The sequence below is a fragment of the Prionailurus viverrinus genome, chromosome A3, assembly GCF_022837055.1.
Source record: "Prionailurus viverrinus isolate Anna chromosome A3, UM_Priviv_1.0, whole genome shotgun sequence".
Classification (NCBI taxonomy): domain Eukaryota; kingdom Metazoa; phylum Chordata; class Mammalia; order Carnivora; family Felidae; genus Prionailurus; species Prionailurus viverrinus.
In genome coordinates, this window is record NC_062563.1 from 14,437,320 (window position 1) to 14,456,605 (window position 19,286).

Genomic DNA, 19,286 nt, shown 5'->3' on the forward strand with positions numbered 1-19,286 from the left:
GAGAGCCAAGGCACGCACAGAAGGCCGTAAGTTAGCCACAGGCATGTTTTGTCCAGCTTAAACCCTATTTTTCACTTAAGCATCGATTGTCACTATTAACAAATCGGGAAATTGGCACCCAAGTCTGAGTTGCTGGATTTTCTTGAAAAGCCAGATGGTCGGGCCACGACAGGCCCACAGTCCTCCACGGCAGCCACCAGCTGGAACCGGATGTCAGACGTCCCCTTTGGAGACAGCCTGTGTTTGCCTGGTTCCGAGGACAACACTCCTCCCTACTAAAACTCACCACAACCGGTTCTGCTCATTTACAGTCCCTGTCCCTCCACTGAGTTTATGACCCTGACCAAAAAGCGGGGAGTCCGGTCTAGGACTGGAAAAGCATTCTCTATGCTGATAGGAAAGGGGAATTGAGAGAGGCTTGAAGAGAGATCTGGATCTGAACGGCCCTCCAGGACAACAGATGTGTGCGGGTGCACATTTTAACTGGGCTAAAGGATGTGTTCGTTGCACAGAAGTCACAAATAATCACACCCGGTTGTAAATATTCTTTATTACAAACTCCATACCCCGCCAATTAATTCCCACACAAGGGTTTTGCAGGTGGTTTGCCAAATTCTTGTCTCCAAAGCCAACGATCACTGCCCTGCAGCCACGACTTGACAAGATCACACTAGGAATAAACGCCCGGCGACAGAGGAGCCCCCCCCCCCCCCGCCTCCCCACAGCCCTGAAGAACGATCGAGTGTAGTTTCGACATGAAACGCGGGCTGAAATTTTCGTTTACAAATGCGGGTCAGATCGTGTTTGTTGTGAGGGGTAACAGCCTTCGAATACGGGAAGAATATTCCCTGAATTTGTCGTGCCACTCACGTGTCAGCCACAGACGCGACAGACGCACTCGCAACGTGCATGGCTAACATTGTATCCATCACGCCCTTAAGCCTGGGACACCAAGGAAGCGGTAAGTCAAGCCCCCACTGGCAGCACACCCCCAGCCCCCCGGTGCCAAGACACCCCCTACGTGGGCGGTTTTGCGTGACCACGTGACATCCTGCAGGCAGCATCGGGAGGGGGGTGGGATGTCCCCGTGTCTCTCGTAAGATACGCAAGGAACCTCCAGGGCAGAGCGAGAGGTAGCGAGACAAGGAAGTGATGGGTTTTTAGCATCTATTACTTTTGTTGTTCATAGAATTTATTGAAGTGTGAGCTTAAATAATTTAATTTGTCTAAATGGCTTTGTTCAACAACCAGCTGGCAAGAGTCCTGAAAACTTAATGACGGGCTCTCACGAGCTAGGCTGAGGGGCCTCCCGCACACCACTGGGTGCAAGAGAAGCATCTAGAACAAGAGGAGACAAGCCGAGAGTCCAGAGTCCAGAGGCCACGGAGCAGGCACAGATGACCAAGGTGGTCCCACGTCAGTGCCCTGGGTCTGCGTTAGCTTTTCATTTGCCTCAGCATCCGGGAACTCATCTTTTTTGTTTTTTAATTTTTTAAGTTATTATTTTTGAGAGAGAGAGCATGCGTGTGAGCAGAGAAGGGGCAGAGAGAGAGGGAGACAGAGGATCCGAAGCGGGCTCTGTGCTGACAGCAGAGAGCCCGATGCGGGGCTTGAACTCACGAACCATGAGATCATGACCTGAGCTGAAGCCGGACGCTTAACCGACTGAGTCACCCAGGCGCCCCGGAACTCACTCTTGCCAGGCCCTTCCTCTGGTGACCTCTGGCCTGAGTTCCTTGCTTAATCTCTGACTCACCCCTCAGGGGCTGACCCTTAACAGTGTCTCAAAGGTGGGGGCCTCGGTAACTGAGGGTGACCAGAACCCCCCCCCCCCCCAGGCCCTGACTAGCTGGATGGGACCAGCTGAAGACCCTCCTGCAGTCAGACAGGGGTTAAATACACCCCCGGGGGCCCAATCATCCCCATTCTGTAGATGTGGAAACTGAGGCTAGAGGGAGTCGTTACCCAAGGCGACAGAGGCAACACCAGCATCCAGGCTTGTCAGCCTCCAAACCCATCTCCTTTCCGCAGAGCTGTCCTGCACCATCCTGGAAACAGCTCCCAGGGCTTGCTTCACACACCATGTCAGCTCTTGGATTCTAGTGCATACGATTCTGGAATTCTATTTACCATTCCCCTAATTAAAACTCACATCCCCTAAAGAGATGGCCGGCAGCTTGAGAGCAGGGCTCACGCTGAACCTGTGTTGAATTAGCAGCATTTAGAATTCCAGCTCATTGGCATCGGATGTGATCTTAAAGAACTCCTTGGTCCAGGTCCCCCATGGTACATATCGGGGAAACTGAGGCCCACGGTCATGTCGCGATGACACCAGGGAAGCGGGACTAGAACTCAAGCAGCCTATCACCCAGTCTGAGCTGCTGGTGACTGTGGGGTCACACAGATCGTGACCTGAGCTGGCTCCCCTCTCACCGAAAAGTCCCAGCCGGATGGAAAAAGAGAGCTGAGAGTATAGTGTATCCTCATTTGGATTTGGGGGTGATGCCAGAAGAGACTTCCTTCCAGGACCGGTTCCTTAGAGGTTCTCTGAGAAAGCCCAAGGAGCAAAGGAGACTCCATGAGATGTTGTCAATATAGGTCCTGCAGGGACGTGCAGAGACAATGGGGAAACCGAGGCAAGAAGGCACATCGTCAGGGGCCCTCAGAGCCTGAGATTCAAAACGAAGACTTCTAGGTTCTCAAATTTTCTCCTCTTTCACCCGGGGCCAAACAGACCTCTTCTAAAGCATGGGTGACTCTTACAGGACCACCTAAAACTTGTGCCCCAGGGGCCAGGCAAGCAGGAAGCTGGAGACTGTCTGCTAAAGCCATGGTTCCAGCACCTTCCCAGGCAGACGGATTCCTCAGGAGGCGGCAGCGACCTCGATGCGGGTGTATGGGATGCCAGCAGAGCTCTGCCGGGGGCCAAAGCTCAGGGCGAACCTGTCAAGGAGAGTCGCAGGGCGGAGGTGGGGGGGGGGGGACAGCGAGTGTCTCCGTCTGTCTCTGATGTCAGGGCTTGATATCTGAACTCTAGGGACTAACTAAAGTGAGGACTGCCAGACCCTGTCAAAGCCCCTCACTTTGACCTGTCTCCTTCTGACGTCATGGCAGACCCAGCTTCCTTTCCCCCCAGGCTGGTGGCCCGGCCTCCGCCATGTGACCCCAAGTTACCAGCCTGCACGCCCCTCCCTCAGCTGCAATTACGTCCTGCTTTAGCCCGAAGCCGGCTTCCACCTGCCTTTCTGCCTCCTTAGCTCCTCATCCCAGAGGAGGCGGCTGGAATCTTCTGCTATCAGATTAAAGCCCGTTTCGTGTATGTGTGTGTGTGTGTGTGTGTGTGTGAGATCTTTTTTTTTTAATGTTTATTTATTTTTGAGAGAGAAAGAGAGCGTGAGCGGGGAGAGGCAGAGAGGGAGACAGAGGATCCGAAGTGGGCTTTGCGCTGACAGATGTGGGGCTGGAACTCACCAACCACGAGATCGTGACCTGAGCCGAAGTTGGACACTCAACCGCCTGAGCCCCCCCAGGCGCCCCTAAAGCCCCTGTTTCTCAGCCTCCCCTGCAGGTGGGTGTCGCCAGGTTCTGTACAAAGGATGTGGGTGGAAGAGACAGGTGCATCTTTCCAACTGCGTCCCCCTCTGGCCCTCCCCTCTGCCGGGACTGTGGCGGCTCACCGTCCCGGGCTGTGTGGGAAAGGTAATACGGAAGAGAAGGCAGAATGAGCAGACAGAAGGAGCCTGGGACCCCGGATGACCTCTCGGAGCACAGCTGCCTCCCCAGCCGTGTTCCGAGCAGCCAGATCCGTTTCCTAACTGACAGGGTTGGGCTGCAGAGGGGTCATCCAGAAAACAGGGGGTGTTCCCCTTGCAGAGAACAGTCCGGGGTGGGGAGGAGCAGGTTGGAGGCCGTTACACTGGACTAGCTCTGCGTCCCTTCGGGGACCAGGTTGGGTGGGACTTGGCAGGCCGGGCAGCTGCGGGAGGCGAGTTCTAACTCACTATTAGAATGACTTATTTTTAAAAAATCGTTTAGGGCCTCCCAGGAATAGAACGGGCAGTCAGGTGCTGGGGACTCCTTTTACTACAAGAGGTAACCAGGGACATTTGCCAAAGGCATGTAGGATTACAGGTCCCTTCTGATGCCCCTATTCCTCTCTTCGCTTATTTGAATGGCCCAAGGCCCCACGAGGCTGAGATTCTCCACTCCTCGCTATGATCTAAAGACCTGCCATGATCAAGCTCCACCAACTTGGATGGTCTGATCTTCTATCCCGCCTGCCACCTCCCTCCCTCTGTTCCAGCCACCCTGGTTTCCTCGTTGTTCCTTGCATATGCCAGATATGCTCCCAACCTCAGGGCCTTTGCACTTGCTGTTGTCTTTGCCTGGAATGCTCCTCCCCCTCATCTTTACATGGCTGTCTCCTTCTCCCGAACTTAAATCGCACCTCCTCAAGGAGGCCTCCCCTCTCTGACCACCTACTCTAATTTGGCCACAACGCCCTGCCCCTCTGTCCCCCTCTCTGTGAATCAGGCCTTCTCAACAGATTTCACTGTTTCCTTTTCTTCCAGCTACATATCACTCCCCAAAATGCTCTTGCTGATGCCTTGATGGGCTTATTTTCTGTCCCTACTCTCAGCCTCCTTTCTGCTTGTTTATTTAAGTCCCTACTCTCAGCGGCTCACTGTCTGTTTCCGAAGGCCCAGACACTGCCTGGCACAGAGTAGGGGCTTAATAAACACCCCCTGAACTGAGTAGATTAAGCCCACAATTCTCTGTGTGTGACTTTAAAAGGCCACCGTTATAAAATTTTCCTCTACGCTTCTCCGATTCTAAGATGCTGCGACATTAGCATTTTACTATTCTAAGCTCATGTGATCCCATAACGGCATGGTTTTAAAATTCCCATGAGCCGGGCCTTAACGTCACATGAAATTCTGCTGTAGGTAGAGATCAACGACTCAAGGGAAACAGCTCCTGTATGAGGCCAAGACAAAACTGACTGCATCCAGGCACTAAGAGGGTCAGGACGAGGAGAAAAACGCTCTCTTGCACACAGAAAGTGTGAGGACTAAATCCTGAACTGATTTGCTCAGGATCTGATGTGACTCTTTCCCAAGGCCCAGCCCCGTCCCCTCTCACCGTCTCCTCTGGAACAGCTGGTCTATCTCTGCCAGTGACTGGCCTTTGGTTTCGGGGACAAATACATAGATGAAGCCCAGGCCGAGGACAGCGGTCAGCCCGTAGAGCAGGAAGGTCCAGGACAAGCCGATAGTGCCTGGGAACAGGAGGGCGGGAGTGTGGGCAGGGGCCCAGCCCAAGCCGGGGAAAGGAGACAATGAGGGAAGGGCTTTGTTGAGGCAGAAACACAAATTATGTTCCAGAGCCATTACCATTCTCACCTCAGAGGCCATGACCTCTGAGCAACCTCCCTGACCAGCTTGGCCTCCATGTAATCCCCAAGCCAGCAAGGAGAGAGCTGGCCTGGGAGTCAGGAGGGCTCGGGGCCAGTTGTCTCCCTACCTGCTGGCCTTGGGAAGGACGCGTTGGCCCATATGTGAAATGGGGGTGGTCAGGGTATGATACAATTCTCATCACTCCCTCCCGCCCCTCCCCCACCTCCCCGTCCTCCCTCCCTCCCTTCCTTCCGCCCATCCTTCCTCCCCTCTCCTCCCATCCTCTCATCCTCCCTCCCTTCCTTCTTTCCTTCTTCCTTCCTTCCTTCCTTCCTTCCTTCCTTTCCCTCTCCTTCTCTCCCTTCTCTCTCATTTGTTCCACATAAAGGGGATGCTCGAAGGCTGAGGCAATAGGAAGCAGCCTGGCTCCCCTGAGACTGGGGGTGGGAGACTGACACTGTGGGCAGATCCTTCTGTCAGCCTTTCCCACAGGCCCCAGGGGTGCCTGTGCCTTTGAGGAGGAAATGCTTGGCCGCAGAAAACAGGAAAATAACTGACCCCTAAGAACTGTGCCTTGGGGCTCACAGTGAAGGAGACCTTCCCACTTTGGCCCCGGTGACCAGTGGCCTTGGGCCAGGAGCATCTCAGCAACTCGGAGGTCCTTTCTGGGTGTTCTCGGCCCAGAACACTCCCCCCCCCACCCGCCCCCGCCCAACCCTACCATGGCTCAGACTGGGTTCGAATGCCAGGTAGGAAGAGATAGTTGTCATCCCAACTAGATAGAAGATAGAAGAAGCTGACAGGTGGGCATGAGCCTGTTTGAGCCGGTTTAGAATAAAAAAGCTCACAACTCCTATACCCCCTGGTCTCAGACACATTCTCACTAGTGTGGGTGTCGACTGGCACCCGATCAAGCCTGGAGACTTTTACATTCTGCACCAAGTCTGATTTAGAGAATAGTTGTCTTGCTCCAAGTAGGGACTTTTCAAAAACTCCCCTGCTTTAACGGTAAGGGCCTTTGGGCTATGGTGAAGAAAATGGGCTTGTTGGGGGGGGCGGGTACCAGAGCCCCACACTCAGGTCTCCAGACCCCCCACCCCCCCACCGGGGGCTCGTTCCCTCCCCTCCCACACCAGTCAGATGGCTTCCAGATGCAAGACTGGACGTTTCAGCTCTTCCCTCCTTCAGCCCCAACTCCCAACTGCCATTCAGGCCGGGCTACTCACTGATGGGGCCTGGAATGGAGTAGAAGCTTCAAAGGTCGTGTCTTCTCTCGTCGTGGTTGCCTTGCCTCCTCCCCCCTTCGCGCTAGCCCTCCTTTGCGGAGCCGCCCCTCCAACCTCCGTCCAGGCGGTTGGGTGAAGCGGTCCCCCACCCACCCTGACTCCAGGGGGTGGTATACACCCCAGGACGGGCATCAGAATCTTACAGCCCTCCAGGTAGGGATGGGCATCCCAGGACTTGGGTCAGAACACCGGGAAAGAAACGCTCTCCTTCCGCGGGGGTGCCCAGCCACGACATCCACAGGTGGCCGTCTCGGCCACCACGAGGCCGGGCTGCCTGGGAAGGAAGCCCACCGCGCGGCCGGCAGAGCGGAAAGAGAGTGGAAGCTGGTGACAGCTTTGTGGCAGCCCGTGGGTCAGCCTCCCGCTCTCCGCGACTTAAGACAAAAATCCTCCCTTTGGTTCATAAACTGGTGTTCTGGCACTTGCACCCCCACAGGTACAGAAGCCCTGGCTTCCCGGATCTAGAGGGGACGGGACCTCGGAATTAGGTCACAGGACTCACCGATGAGGTCGAGGAAGGAGAGGCTGACGAGGAGGTTGCTGGCCCAGTTGAAGCTGTTACAGAAGGCGAAGGCTCTGCCCCGGATCTCCGCGGGGAAGATCTCGCTGAGGACGAGCCAGGTCACTAGGACAGGAGAGCAGGGCAGACTGGTGGGTTGCGGCGGGGACCGGGGCCTGGCACCCCCCGGTCCAGCGGCAGCCCCCAACCACAGAGTGTCAGGCCCCCGACACCCACCCCGCCCGCTGCCTCCCTCCTAATGCGGTAAGAACTCCTTCTGAGTAAACCCCGAGTGAGCTATCCAGGGGAACATTCAGGTCTTCTGAGGCTTGAAGCTTAAATAATTTGGGGGCCTTTGTAAGGAAAAAAGAAAAAAAAAAACCAACTAGGAACAGGAAATTAGGCCCCGCCCTCCGAAAGAGTGCCCACCAAGGGGCACGGCCAGTGGAAGCTTCACTGGCCTCACGCTCAAGCCACCTCTGGTGTCCTTCTGAGACCCTGACTGACGCGGTCCCCAACCTTTCCCGCTGGGTGGGGTAGAAGGCCGCAGAGTCACCTGCGAGAGAACCCTCACCTACCTGGTCCAAATCCAAAGGAGAAGGCGCTCACAAAGACCATCAAACAGACCAGCGCGGCCCAGTGCAGCAGGACGCGCCCTGGGGCAGAAGGGGGTGCCGGGGAGGCGGGGCTTAAGGCCGGCAGGGCCGGGGCCGTGGGGTCCCCAGCTCCGGGAGGAGGCTGGATCGTCTCAGAGGTCGACAAGGCCGGCCTCCCTTGGTTCTCACTGGTTGTCGGCGGTGGAGGCGGAGCCATGGCCCTCGGCAGGCCGGAGTCCCCAGGGAGGCCTGACAGCCTGGTGGCATTGGGCACGGCCAGGCAGCTTGGGCCGGAGGCCATGGGCACGGCAAAGCTGACAAGGCCTATGCCGCTGACCGACAGGGCCATGAGGGCACAGCCGGCCAGTAACAGGGCCCTGCGGCCCGCTCGGTCCACCAGCCCCATGGCAGTCAGGGTGGCCAGCACCTTCACGGCCCCGAGTCCCACGGAGGCCAGCACCGCGGAGGAGCCTCCCCGGAAGCCCACCGCCTGGAAGATGGTGGAGGCGTAGGACAGCACATTGGGCTGCCCCGTCAGCTGCTGGAAAATCACCAGCCCCAAGCCCACGGCGGTCCGGCCTCGCATGTTCTCCCGCGCCCTGAAGAGGTCCAGGAGGGAGGATCTTGGCCTCGCCGGGCCCGGCTTGGAGGTCCCGCCTCCCTGGAGAGGAACGAGGTCCTTGGGCGCTGGAGTCTCGGCGGTGCCAGCCGGGAGATAAAGGAGGCTGAGCGACTGTAGGAGGGCAGGTGCAGCGGCCCAGCTGAACATACGCCTCCATCCCCAGGGGGCGCCAGCCAGGGCGTAGTTGAGTGCATAGGAGAGCAGGATGCCCGCGGCCACGCCTGCCTCGTAGAGGGACACCAGCACGCCCCGCTGCCGCGGCCCCACCAGCTCTGACACATAAATACAGCAGGCCATGGAGGAGAGAGAGATGGCGAATCCAGCGGCCAAGCGCCCCAGGACCAGCCAGGCCAGGGAGCCCGCCAGGCCTAGGCTCAGGCTGCCCGCCAAAAGCACCAAGTTGCTCCCAAGGATGGCTCGTTTCCTGCCATACTGGTCGATGAGGACGCCGCCCACCAGGGAGGCGAGGAGAGCCCCCAGGAGCAGGCTGCCCACCAGGAGCTCCTGCTCCGAGCAGGACAGCCCGAAGTCCAGCTGCAGTGGCAGCAGGGCACCCGATATGACTGCCAGCTCATAGCCGAAGGTCAGGCCACCCAGCAAAGACACAGAGGCACACAGGGGCAGGAGCAGTTGGGGACGGCCTGGAAAACAAAAGTGACAGGAGCAGAGTTCAGGACGGCTCCCTGCCAGAGCATCCGTCCGTCCAGCTTTCCCTCCATCTGTCAACCCCTCCATCGGTCCATCCAGCTACCCCATCAGTTACCCGTCCATCCATCCGCCCGCCCATTCATTCATTCATCCATCCATCCCCTCCCCTCTTCACCCGCCCACCCCTCCACCCATCTACCGTCATTCTCCTATCTGTCCATTTACTGTTCCATCCGTCCACCCACCAATCCGTTCATCCCTCCGTCCACTCCATCTATATTCACCCGTCGAGTTATTAACCAATCTATCCGTCCATTCCCTTCCTCTAGCCCTTAATTCACCATCCACTTATTTACTGATGCACCTGTCCACAGACACAACCATTCATCCCCCGTCTTTGTATTCCATCCCTTCTGAACCCGTTCACACACTTACCCATCCATCCATGCATGCATCCATCCAATCATTCAAAATTTTATTTATCTGGCATCTACAACATGCCAGACTGTGTTCTTGGGGCTGGCAGTACAATGGTGTTGTCGTTTATATATATATATATATATATATATATATATATATATGGCAGACATTTATATATATATATGTGTGTATATATATATATATATATATATATCTTCAGGTGGTGATAGGAGTCACAGAAAAAAGCAGGGAATGTGGGTTGAAACTGATGGAGGAATTCAGTTTTAAATAGGGCAGTCGGTTAAGGCTTCTCTGAAGAGGGAAGATTTGAGCAGAGATCTGAATTGAGTGAGGGTGAAAGCCATCACTTTTTACAATCTGGGAGAAGAACATTCTAGAGAGGGAACCGCAAACACAAAGGCACTGAGGCAAGACAGTTTTGGGTATGTTTGAACAATAACCATGAATATTAATAGCTAGTGCTTCTGTGGCACTTACTAAGCGTGTCTTAAGAACTTTATGTGTACTTACTCGTTGAATTCTTACCACAATCCTAGAACATATTATTATTCGCATCATCCTTTAAGGCTCAGTGAGGGTAAGAAACCGTTCTCATGGTCACACAGCAAGTGGTGGCAGATGTCTCCAGAGAGGACAGGCTCTTAATCGCTGTGCTATCAGCAGAGGTCGGGGTGGCTCCGGTGACAGGAAATAAAGAGACAGGAGAAGTAGGCAGGGGCCTGATCACGTGGAACTTTTTAAGTCGTGAAGACGGTAATGAATTTCATTCTTAGTGGAAGGAGGCAAGTCTTTGAAGGCTTGAGCTGGGCAGAGAGAGGTGATCTATGGTAGTCACCAGCACATGTGACTCCCGAGCCCTTAAAATGTGGTCAGTGTGATTAAGGAACCTCATTTTTTATTTTATGTAATTTTAATTAATTTACACGTAAAAATTTCTGGCTGGCAGCTACCATATCGGCACTACAGTTACAGGTTACTCTTAATTCTTCTTTTTAAAAAAAATTTTTGATGTGTATTTATTTTTGAGAGGGAGAGAAAGAGACAGAGCGCAGACACAGAATCCGAAGCAGGCTCCGGGCTCTGAGCTGTCAGCACAGAGCCCGACGCGGGGCTCGAACTCACGAACCGTGAGATCGTGACCCGAGCTGAAGTCGGACGCTTAATCGACGGAGCCACTCAGGCGCCCCAGTTACCCTTAATTCCTCATTCACATGCTTACACTTAGATATTTCTAGATGCATCTAGACTATTCCAGCAGTATCTAGCTCACCCACGCCCATGCTGGCCCTGACAAGAACACTGATAATACTACAGCCAGATTCACTGTGTTCTCTGGACCAGGCACTGCTTTGAGCACTTTCAGTGCAATAACGCATTTGACTTAATGTAACTTCATGTGGTGGCTTTTATATTATTTATGAATGAATAGACTGACCACCAGAGGTGAGGTGACTTATCTCAGGTCAAAAGTAGCTGAGCCTAGATTCAAAGCCAGGCAGGTGGTCTGGCTCCACAATCCACACCCTTCACCACTCCATTACAAAACCTTGGCAAATGGCGATCTTGCTCTCTTCTCTCTTGCCTCTACCTCTCCCCATCTCTGTCAGGCAATTTTTGTGCAGGGGAAGGAGTTTCATAGGTGGGAGGCTCACCCCCCATTTCTGTTCCCCCTTCTCCCTCCCAGCCCTGCCCCCTGGGAGGTAACCCCCTACCTTTCCCTGGCTGGCCCCGCGTTTCCTGCTCACGACCCGTGAACAAACCCCCTAGGAAGATTGTGCGACCCAGGTCCTGCCCTGTCTTCGCCTCCCTTTGCCCCCATCTCCCTCGGTTCCTGGAGTTCACTGGCAGGAGGGAAGGTTCTTTCAGGCCGTGTGAAGCAATCAGGTGAAAACAGAATTTGTTTGCCATTTCCTCAGCTCCTCTTGAGTTGAAAGGGAACCCAGCCAAGGGACTCGGAGGCAGGTTCCGCTGGATTCGGGTCACGGTGGGAACAGCAGAACAGCAACGATAATAGTGAGACAGAATAGTAATGCTACCGGGTGCCATTGATTGAACATCTCCCCCACGGAAAGACTTTAGTGCCTTCTGTTAACTCATCTTCACAACCGCCCCGAGGTGGTGCAGGTGCAGTTGTCCCCACTTCACAGATGGGGAGGTAAGGCTCAGACTCTTCTCACAGGTGGGAAGCAACAGCAGCAGGCCTCCGACACTGATCCAAGTGACTCCCAAACCCATATACTTAAGAGCTCTGCTGAACTGACCTCAAGCAAGAAGGACAATCAAGGAGAGGTGGGGTGTGAGGAGAACAGGGGTGCAGGTTCAGAGAGGGAGGGGAAATACTGATACATTAGCCCTCAGGGAAACCCAAGTCACAAAGCATAGTGAAACGGCGGTGCCCCAAGAAACCACGAAGGAGAGGCCCCAAGGAGTCAAGGCCATTAGAACGACGAGGGAAGTACATTCCCTTCCTAAAGCTTTCCATGGCTCCCATCGCCTGCTCGATCAGGTCCTTAGCGTGTCATTCCAGGCCCTACCTGAGCTGAAAGCCCCAGCCGAACGCCTCGGTCACTTTCCCACCCCGGCTCTGTCCGCACCTCCCCACCTGCCTCCCACAAGCCCTGCACAACTGGTTCCCAGCACACACCATCCATTTTCACGCCCACCTACCCCTCCTGCACTGCCTGTGCTCCCCACAGGTCCACGTATCCTTGTGGGTCCCAGCTCACGGTCACCTCCCAGAGGGGTCTTGAGTTGCACGTGTCGGGTTTTTGGCAACCCCCCCCCCACCCCGGCCCCCACCCCGTCCTCTCTTGGGGCTCTGGTCTTCTTTGCCCTTTGTCTCTCAATCTGCTGGTTTGGGCAGAAATGGCCGCCCCCACCTCCACCCCCACTGCCTCACTCCAGGGCCGTGGCCATGACCCAGATCTGACCAACCAGCAGGTTCCCAGGCCCTGGGCAGCGATGAAAACCACTTGGCTGAACCTGGGCCAGTGTATTTGCTCACTGTAGTTTACCTGCTTGGAGCAGTTGGGCGCCACCTTCCCCCTTGGTGGGGGCGGGGGGGTGGGAGGGTTCCCATGTCTGAGGCCATGGGATTTTCAGTGACTACCTTTTTTCTTTTTTAAAAATTTTTAAAAATGTTTTTATTTATTTTTGAGACAGAGAGAGACAGAGCGTGAGCAGAGGAGGGGCAGAGAGAGAGGGAGACACAGAATCCAAAGCAGGCTCCAGGCTCCGAGCCATCAGCACAGAGCCCGACGCGGGGCTCGAACCCACGAACCGTGAGACCATGACCTGAGTGAAGTCGGACGCTTAACCGACGAGCCACCCAGGCGCCCCACCTTTTTCCTTTTCTTCCTACTTTTTAAATTTCTTTTTCTTTGTTTTGTTTTGTTTTATTTTGTTTTGTTTTGGTTTAAGCTAGTTCAAGGGAGGCCCTGGCTAATTCCTGTACATCTTCCTCAACTTTCCAAGCCACGTTTTTCACTTCCAACCAACTCTGCATTCCCCCTTTATTTGCTTACACCATCCCAAGGTTGCTGATGTGTCTTCCTTATTAAACTGGGAAGGGCAGGAACGGAGACTTCCAGTCTGTGCATCCTGAGCCCCAGCCCCATGCTGCCGCCCAAGAGGGGCTCCGTAAGATTTCTGCCGAATGAACCAATGACTGAGCTGGGGACTAGGGAGGTGTCACTGCGTGGCATTCCAGGGGCCTGTGTCAGATACACGTGAACCTAAGAGAATGCTCCAGGACAGCCGGAGGGGTCCTGTGAAAGCCTCAGTCCTTCGGCTCACAGCCCTCAAGGCTCCCGCTCTATTCTATTCTGAAAAGATGCCAAGTCCTGATAGTGGCCTTCAAGGCCCTGCAGGATCTGCCTGCTCTCTCCTGGCTCCATGCCAGCCAGCTTCCTTGCTGTTGCACCTCATTCCTGAACTCAAGGCCTTTTACCAGCTGTCACCTCTGCCAGGAGAGCCTCCACCACCCCCCCCCCCCCGCCCCACCCCATTCCTTCCCTCTTTCCCTCTGGTCTTTGCTCAGACATCACCTTCTCATGAGGCCTTCCCTGGCCCTCCACGTAAAACTGCAACCTCCCCATCACATCCAGCACTTAAAAAAAATTTTTTTTAATGTTTATTTATTCTTTGAGAGATAGAGAGACAGAGCATGAGCGGGGGAGGAGCAGACAGAGAGGGGGAGGCACAGAATCCGAAGCAGGCTCCAGGCTCTGAGCTGTCAGCACAGAGCCCGACGCGGGGCTCGAACCCACGAACCGCGAGATCATGACCTGAGCCTAAGTTGGACGCTTAACTGACGGAGCCACCCAGGAGCCCCTCACATTCAGCACTTCTAACGCCCTTCCCTGTTTATTTGTCTCCATGGTACTTCTCACCCTCTGGAAGAACAATATATTCTACATATTTATTGTTCTTCCTGACCAGAATATTGGCCCCCAAAAAAGAACAGGAATTGTTTGTTTGTCCTTAGCTGTCTCCCTGATGCCGAGGACAGTTCCTGGCATTCAGCAAATACTTGTTAAATAAACAAGATGATGGAATGAAGGAACTCTGGGGGGCTTAGGGAATCCAGAGAGAAAGGATCCGGACTCTTGGGTGTTTGGAGACGTCTAGGGCCTGGAAGCGGCCACGCTCCACAGCAAGTAGAGTAGATTCTGGCCCCCCAAGTTCAAGCTAGCCTGGGTTTGGGAACTGCTCTCCCTTGCTATGAACTATCCGTCTACATATAGGTTGTATGTGAAGCTGTCTCACACTGGAGGAAATCCCTTAATCCCCTAGGCCCCTCCCTGTGGAGGACAGGGCTTCCCAGGGAGAGAATCAGGGAGTAGAGGAAGGGGCAAGAGGTCACCCTCCCGTGGGTGACCCTGGAACAGCATCTCAGCCAGAAGTCACAATGCATTGGGGCCCTCCCCTACCGGAGATCTGCCCTGGCTTTCCCTGAAGCTCCAGGGAGAAGGCGGAGCAAAACTGAAATATGCAAATACCCTTACCTGGGAGGCTGGCCTCCAAATGTCCCAACACAGCTCATACTTAGGGAGCACTCACCACCGCCGGCCAGACCGCCACTTCTGGAAGCTCTATCTGTATCAGCCGACTTAATCCCTACAGCAAACCTATGACATGGGCCCTGCTGTCATTCCCATTTGACAGATGCAGCAACCGAGGCACAGAGAGGTGAAGACATTTGCCCAAGGGGGCAGTTTTGTAAGTGCCAGAGCAGAGGCTCACCTTGGCCAGTCTTTGACTCCAGAGTCCCAACCCTGGGTGTGATGAAAAAGGAAAGCTCACGTTAAGTGACCGTTCACCGTGGGTAGGTGGGGGGCAGAGCCCTTTTTGTGCATCTGCTCGTCATTTTCACGGCTGCCTTGTGATAAGCGTCTTGTATGTGGGTCGTTCCATAGATGAGGAAGCCGAGGGCCAGGGAGGTTGACGAGATGATGGACCCAGAAGTGGGAGAACGGGAGCTGGAACCCAGGTCTATACACAGGACCCAATCCCTGAGAAAGGGAGCCCGGGAAAGCAGCATGGGGTCTCTGGGGAGGACAGAGCCCGGTGCCAGTTCGATTGTACCTCCCTCCTTCACTCCCACTCAGCCCCAGTTCTGTCCTTAGGTGATGTTCAGTCAACAGCTGTTGAATTAACTGAGGAGGCAGCAAAGGGGTAGGAGGGGCAGGTGCAAGGGACCAGGGTCAAGCTGAGTGTTCTTGGGAGGACCTCTCTGGGCCCAGGATTCCCTCGGGCTCTGGGGCAGTGTGCCTTGAGGGTTAAGAGCATGGACTCTGGAGTCAGAGCTGGAATTGGTGATCAGTTGTGCCATGACTCTGCACGAGAGGCTGGGTGGTACGGTGCTTAGGAATGCAGACTGGAGCCAGAGTGCTGGGGTTCCATCCCAGCTTTTTTACTCCACAGCTGTGTGACCTTGGGCAGCTCCCTTAACCTCTCTGAGCTTCCCTATCTACAAATGTGGACATTAGTCATATCTGCATTGGATGCCTGTCTAGCTTACAGCCACTGTTAGCTATTACGATTCTCCACAGAATGATCCAGAGTTGAGTTTTTAAAACACAATTAGGGTCATGTTCCACCCCAGCTTAAAAGCCTTCTCCAGCTTCCCCTGTCATTCGGAATAGAATTCAAACCGCTCACCATGGCCTACAAAGGCCTACACAGTCTAGCCCCTTGCCTAACTCTGACCTCCCTCCCACCCTTTTCCCCTTGCCCACTGTGCTCCAGGTGCACTGGCCTGACTATACCAGCTCACTCGTGCCTCAGGGCCTTTGCACCTGCTATCCCTCCCCCTAGAAGCTCTTCTTCCAGATCTTAGCAAACCTGTTTCTCAGCTCCAGTGCCTCCTCTGGCAGGCCTCTGCTCTCTCCCTACCTAAAGAAGCCGCCTCCCTCTCCAGTATCACATGACCTTATTTTGTGTGTTCCCCGGCATCCTATCACTCCTGGAGATTATTTTATTCATTTACTTGCTCATCCAGCTTCTCAACTGGAATGCCAGCTCCATGGAAGAGAGGACTAACGTCTACTTTGTTCCCCGTTGAGTCCCACAGTAGAGGGGCGAATGACGGAGAGACCACACGAGGCTCTGGATCCAGAGAGAGACATGGAGATCCTAGTCCCCTATAGCAACAAAGAAATTCTCTAGTCCCCTCCCACGCACCCACCCAGCCCCAGTGCTGGATTCCAGTCTCCCGTCTCCCTCATTGACTATCTCGGAAGCAGAAGTTTCGCCCGCGTTGCTCACGGCAGCATCCGGAGGCCTGGCAACAGAAGTGGTCAGCAAACTGATGAATGAATTTGCTCCTTTCGGAACCTCGATTTCTTTATCTGCTGGCTAGGAGCGGTCTCACTGGCCGGGGGTGGTTGTAAGGCTCGGAGCGGTCAGGAGAGGGCCTGCCCTGGGTCCGCAGCTCAGTATCAAGTAAAGAGCACTCTCGGGTCACTTTTTTCTGGGCAGAAAGGAGCCTGGAAGGAAGTGCGCCCGCGTCCCCTCCCAGCGCGCAGCCAGCCAGGCCCGCGGTCCCCACCCGAGTGGGTGGTTGGTGGGCGGTGGGGACGGTGCAACAGGGGGCGGGGCGCGCACGGATGGGGTCGTCGGGGCTCCGCCGCGGCAGCGCCGGATCTCCACTTACCCATGGCGAGCTCGACTCCCGTGCGAGCGGGGGCGCCGGAGGAGCCGGGGGCGCATCCCCCGCCGGAGTCCCCGCCTCTGTCGCCCGACAAACTTTCCGGCCCGCCTCCCGCCCTCCTCCTCCTCCCCGCCCGCCTGTCCACAGCGCCACCGCCACGTCGGCGTCGGCCGGGCCGGCCTTGGCCCCCTGTGCGGGACCATCCCGGCCTGGCTGGGGTCCCCACCCACTGTGCTCCTCCTGGCTCCCGCCCACTGTCATCCCTGTTGTGGGGGACCCCCACATGCTCCTCTCCCCTGTGCTCCCTGCGGCCCACATTACTAGTCCGGCCTCTCCAGCGTGTATACACACACACACACTCACTCACTCATGTGTCCACTGGGACCGGGACACTCACATACCTGGTTCAGCCACTCAGACGTTCCCTGGATTCCCTGACCCTTCATTGGACAGTTGGGACAGTTGGGACACCTCCCAAATACCCACAGGCACCATGGTGGACCTTAGCCGCGGGCTGGAAGAACAAGACAGACTTTTTTTTTTTTTGTAACTTAAAAAAAAAGTTTATTTATTGTGACAGAGTGAGAGAGTGCACGCAATCAAGTCGGGGAATGACAGAGAGAGAGAGAGAGAGAGAGGGAGAGAGGCTGATGCCGGGTTCAGCCATGAGATCATGATATGAGCCAAAGTCAGACGCTTAACTGACTGAGCCACCCAGGTGCCCAAACAAGACAGATCGTGTGTGTGTGTGTGTGTGTGTGTGTGTGTGCGCGTGTTCTTGTGGAGTTTGCTTTCTCGTGGGGGAAGAGGAGAAGTGCATGACTGCAGGAGCCAGAGATGCACCAACAGTGATTAGGGCTGGGCAGGGAAGGAAACCAGGCTGCTGGATGTACAGGCCCAGGTGGCTGTTCCAGCTGGGGGCCTGGGACAGCTGCCCTTAGGGGGGATATCTGAGCTGAGACCTTAGGTACCAGGCAAAAGGAAGAGCAAAGGCGAAGGCCTCCATGGAGGGAGCTTGTGGAGTATAAAGAACAGAAGTGAGGCCATCGTGTCTGGAGCACAGGGGGAGGTGGGGAGAGCGGAGAGTGGAGGGAGATAGAGCCCAAGGGAGGGGCTGGCCAAGGCCAGATCGGGTAAGGCCTTGAGAGGTCAGAGTAGGGAATGTGGATCTTATTCCAACGGACACAGAAAGAACCGGGGAGGTCCAGTGGGTTACGGGGAGCAATGGCAGAAACAGGAGGACCCGAGTGACGGAGGCTGGTGGGAGGTGAGAGAGAGGCTGATGTGGACTAAGGGAGTGGAGGAAAGTAGGAAGATGGCAGATAGACTCAAGAAGGACTCACCGACTGGGAGAGGAGCAGCTTGGGACAGAGCTCGGTTCTGGCCGTGTGACTGTTAAGGTCCTCATTAGGCATCCATGTGGAAATAGGTAGGCAATGCCATATATGAGCTTGGAGCTCTGGAAAGGAGCCAGGCTGCGGACACCCCACTAATGCTCCTTCTCGAGCAAAAATGCACGTCTAAGGTCAGCACTCACACGGCCACGGGCTTCTCCAAACTCTCAATGCGTGTTCACACAAACACACTCGTCCACGGGCATCCACAGCCACACTCTCACCCAGCAGGGATCATGTGCATGCACACACACACACACACACACACACACACACACACAAAGCCATCTCAGCAAAAAAAGAAGCATCAACAACTCCTTCTGAGCCAGAGGACCCTTGTACAGTTCTGAAAATAATAATGCCTGGGGCAGTTTGAACCATGGCTCCAAAATTCTTTGTTCCATCCCTTGAAATCTAAGTGGGCTTGGGACTGCTTCAACCAGTAGGTGGCTCCAAGTGGCCCTGCGTTGACTCCTGAGACTGAGTCCCTGGGACAGCGACACCTGGAGCCCTGCTGATCTCTGTGACTTGCATTAAAGTCATGAGGGTGGGTACGTGCTTGCTGCCGGCCTCTATCTCCCCTAGAGAATAGAGAATCCCTCTTCATTTGTTTCCCCCAAACGAGAAAGGAAATTATCTAATTGGTCCTTTGGGCAAGCATCTTCACACACGGCTTCCGTTGAAGGTGAGCAGGACCTATTAATTCATTTCCTAGACAGCAAAAGTGATGAATGTCATCTTAGAGATTAGGTTATAAAAGATGGCAATTTCCATCTTGTTCGTCCTCTCCTGATGTCTCACTCACTCTCTCCGATGTAAGCTGCCCGGTGGAGAGGTCCAAATGGCAAAAGGTGAGGGTAGCCTCCAGGCAATAGCCTGTGAGGAACTAAATCCTGCCACTAATGAAATAGTCACACCAACAAACAAAAAAAGAAAGTCTGTGACGATACAAAAAAAGGGGCACCAGAACTCATAAAAGTTGGATTTTCTCTGCTCTGAAAAGTCAGAGAGGGCCTCCCTGAGGAAGTGACATTTGAGCTGAGCATGGAAAGATGTCTGGATGGGCTGAGGCAACAAAGGGAGGGAAGAGCACTTCTGGCATAGGAAACAGCAGGTGCAAAGGCCCTGTCGCAAGAGGGAACCTGATAAGAATGAGAGACGGAGAGCAAGTAAATGTGTTTGAAGATCAGAGAGCAAACGGGAACGTGGTGGGAGACGAGCCTGGAAGAAGGACATAGGGTCCCACGCAGG

General features: G+C 54.8%; 1 protein-coding gene across 2 annotated transcripts; it reads right to left on the bottom strand.

Moving 5' to 3' along the window:
* Nucleotides 1–535: 535 nt before the first annotated feature.
* On the bottom strand, nucleotides 536–16,732 carry SLC2A10 (solute carrier family 2 member 10). Of its 2 annotated transcripts, XM_047854276.1 has the most exons (5): nucleotides 16,645–16,732; nucleotides 7,760–9,040; nucleotides 7,185–7,307; nucleotides 5,143–5,278; nucleotides 536–2,943 (listed from the first exon to the last, which is right to left on the bottom strand). In XM_047854276.1, the coding sequence occupies exons 1-5, from the start codon at nucleotides 16,646–16,648 to the stop codon at nucleotides 2,865–2,867; spliced, it is 1,623 nt and encodes a 540-aa protein (XP_047710232.1). In that variant the 5' UTR covers nucleotides 16,649–16,732; the 3' UTR covers nucleotides 536–2,864. The 2 variants fall into 2 exon arrangements, with proteins under 2 accessions (XP_047710232.1, XP_047710231.1); XM_047854275.1 differs by lacking the exon at nucleotides 16,645–16,732 and having other exon boundaries at nucleotides 7,760–9,152.
* Nucleotides 16,733–19,286: the final 2,554 nt, after the last annotated feature.

Excerpts from the sequence above, each read along its gene's own strand:
- SLC2A10 (XM_047854275.1), bottom strand. The coding sequence starts at position 9,134 with ATGGAGGGGTTGACAGATGGAGGGAAAGCTGGACGGACGGATGCTCTG. Across the intron at positions 5,279-7,184 it reads CTCCTTCCTCGACCTCATCG|GCACTATCGGCTTGTCCTGG; the intron begins GTGAGTCCTGTG and ends TCCTGTTCCCAG. Across the intron at positions 2,944-5,142 it reads CAGCTGTTCCAGAGGAGACG|GTTCGCCCTGAGCTTTGGCC; the intron begins GTGAGAGGGGAC and ends TCTCCTTGACAG.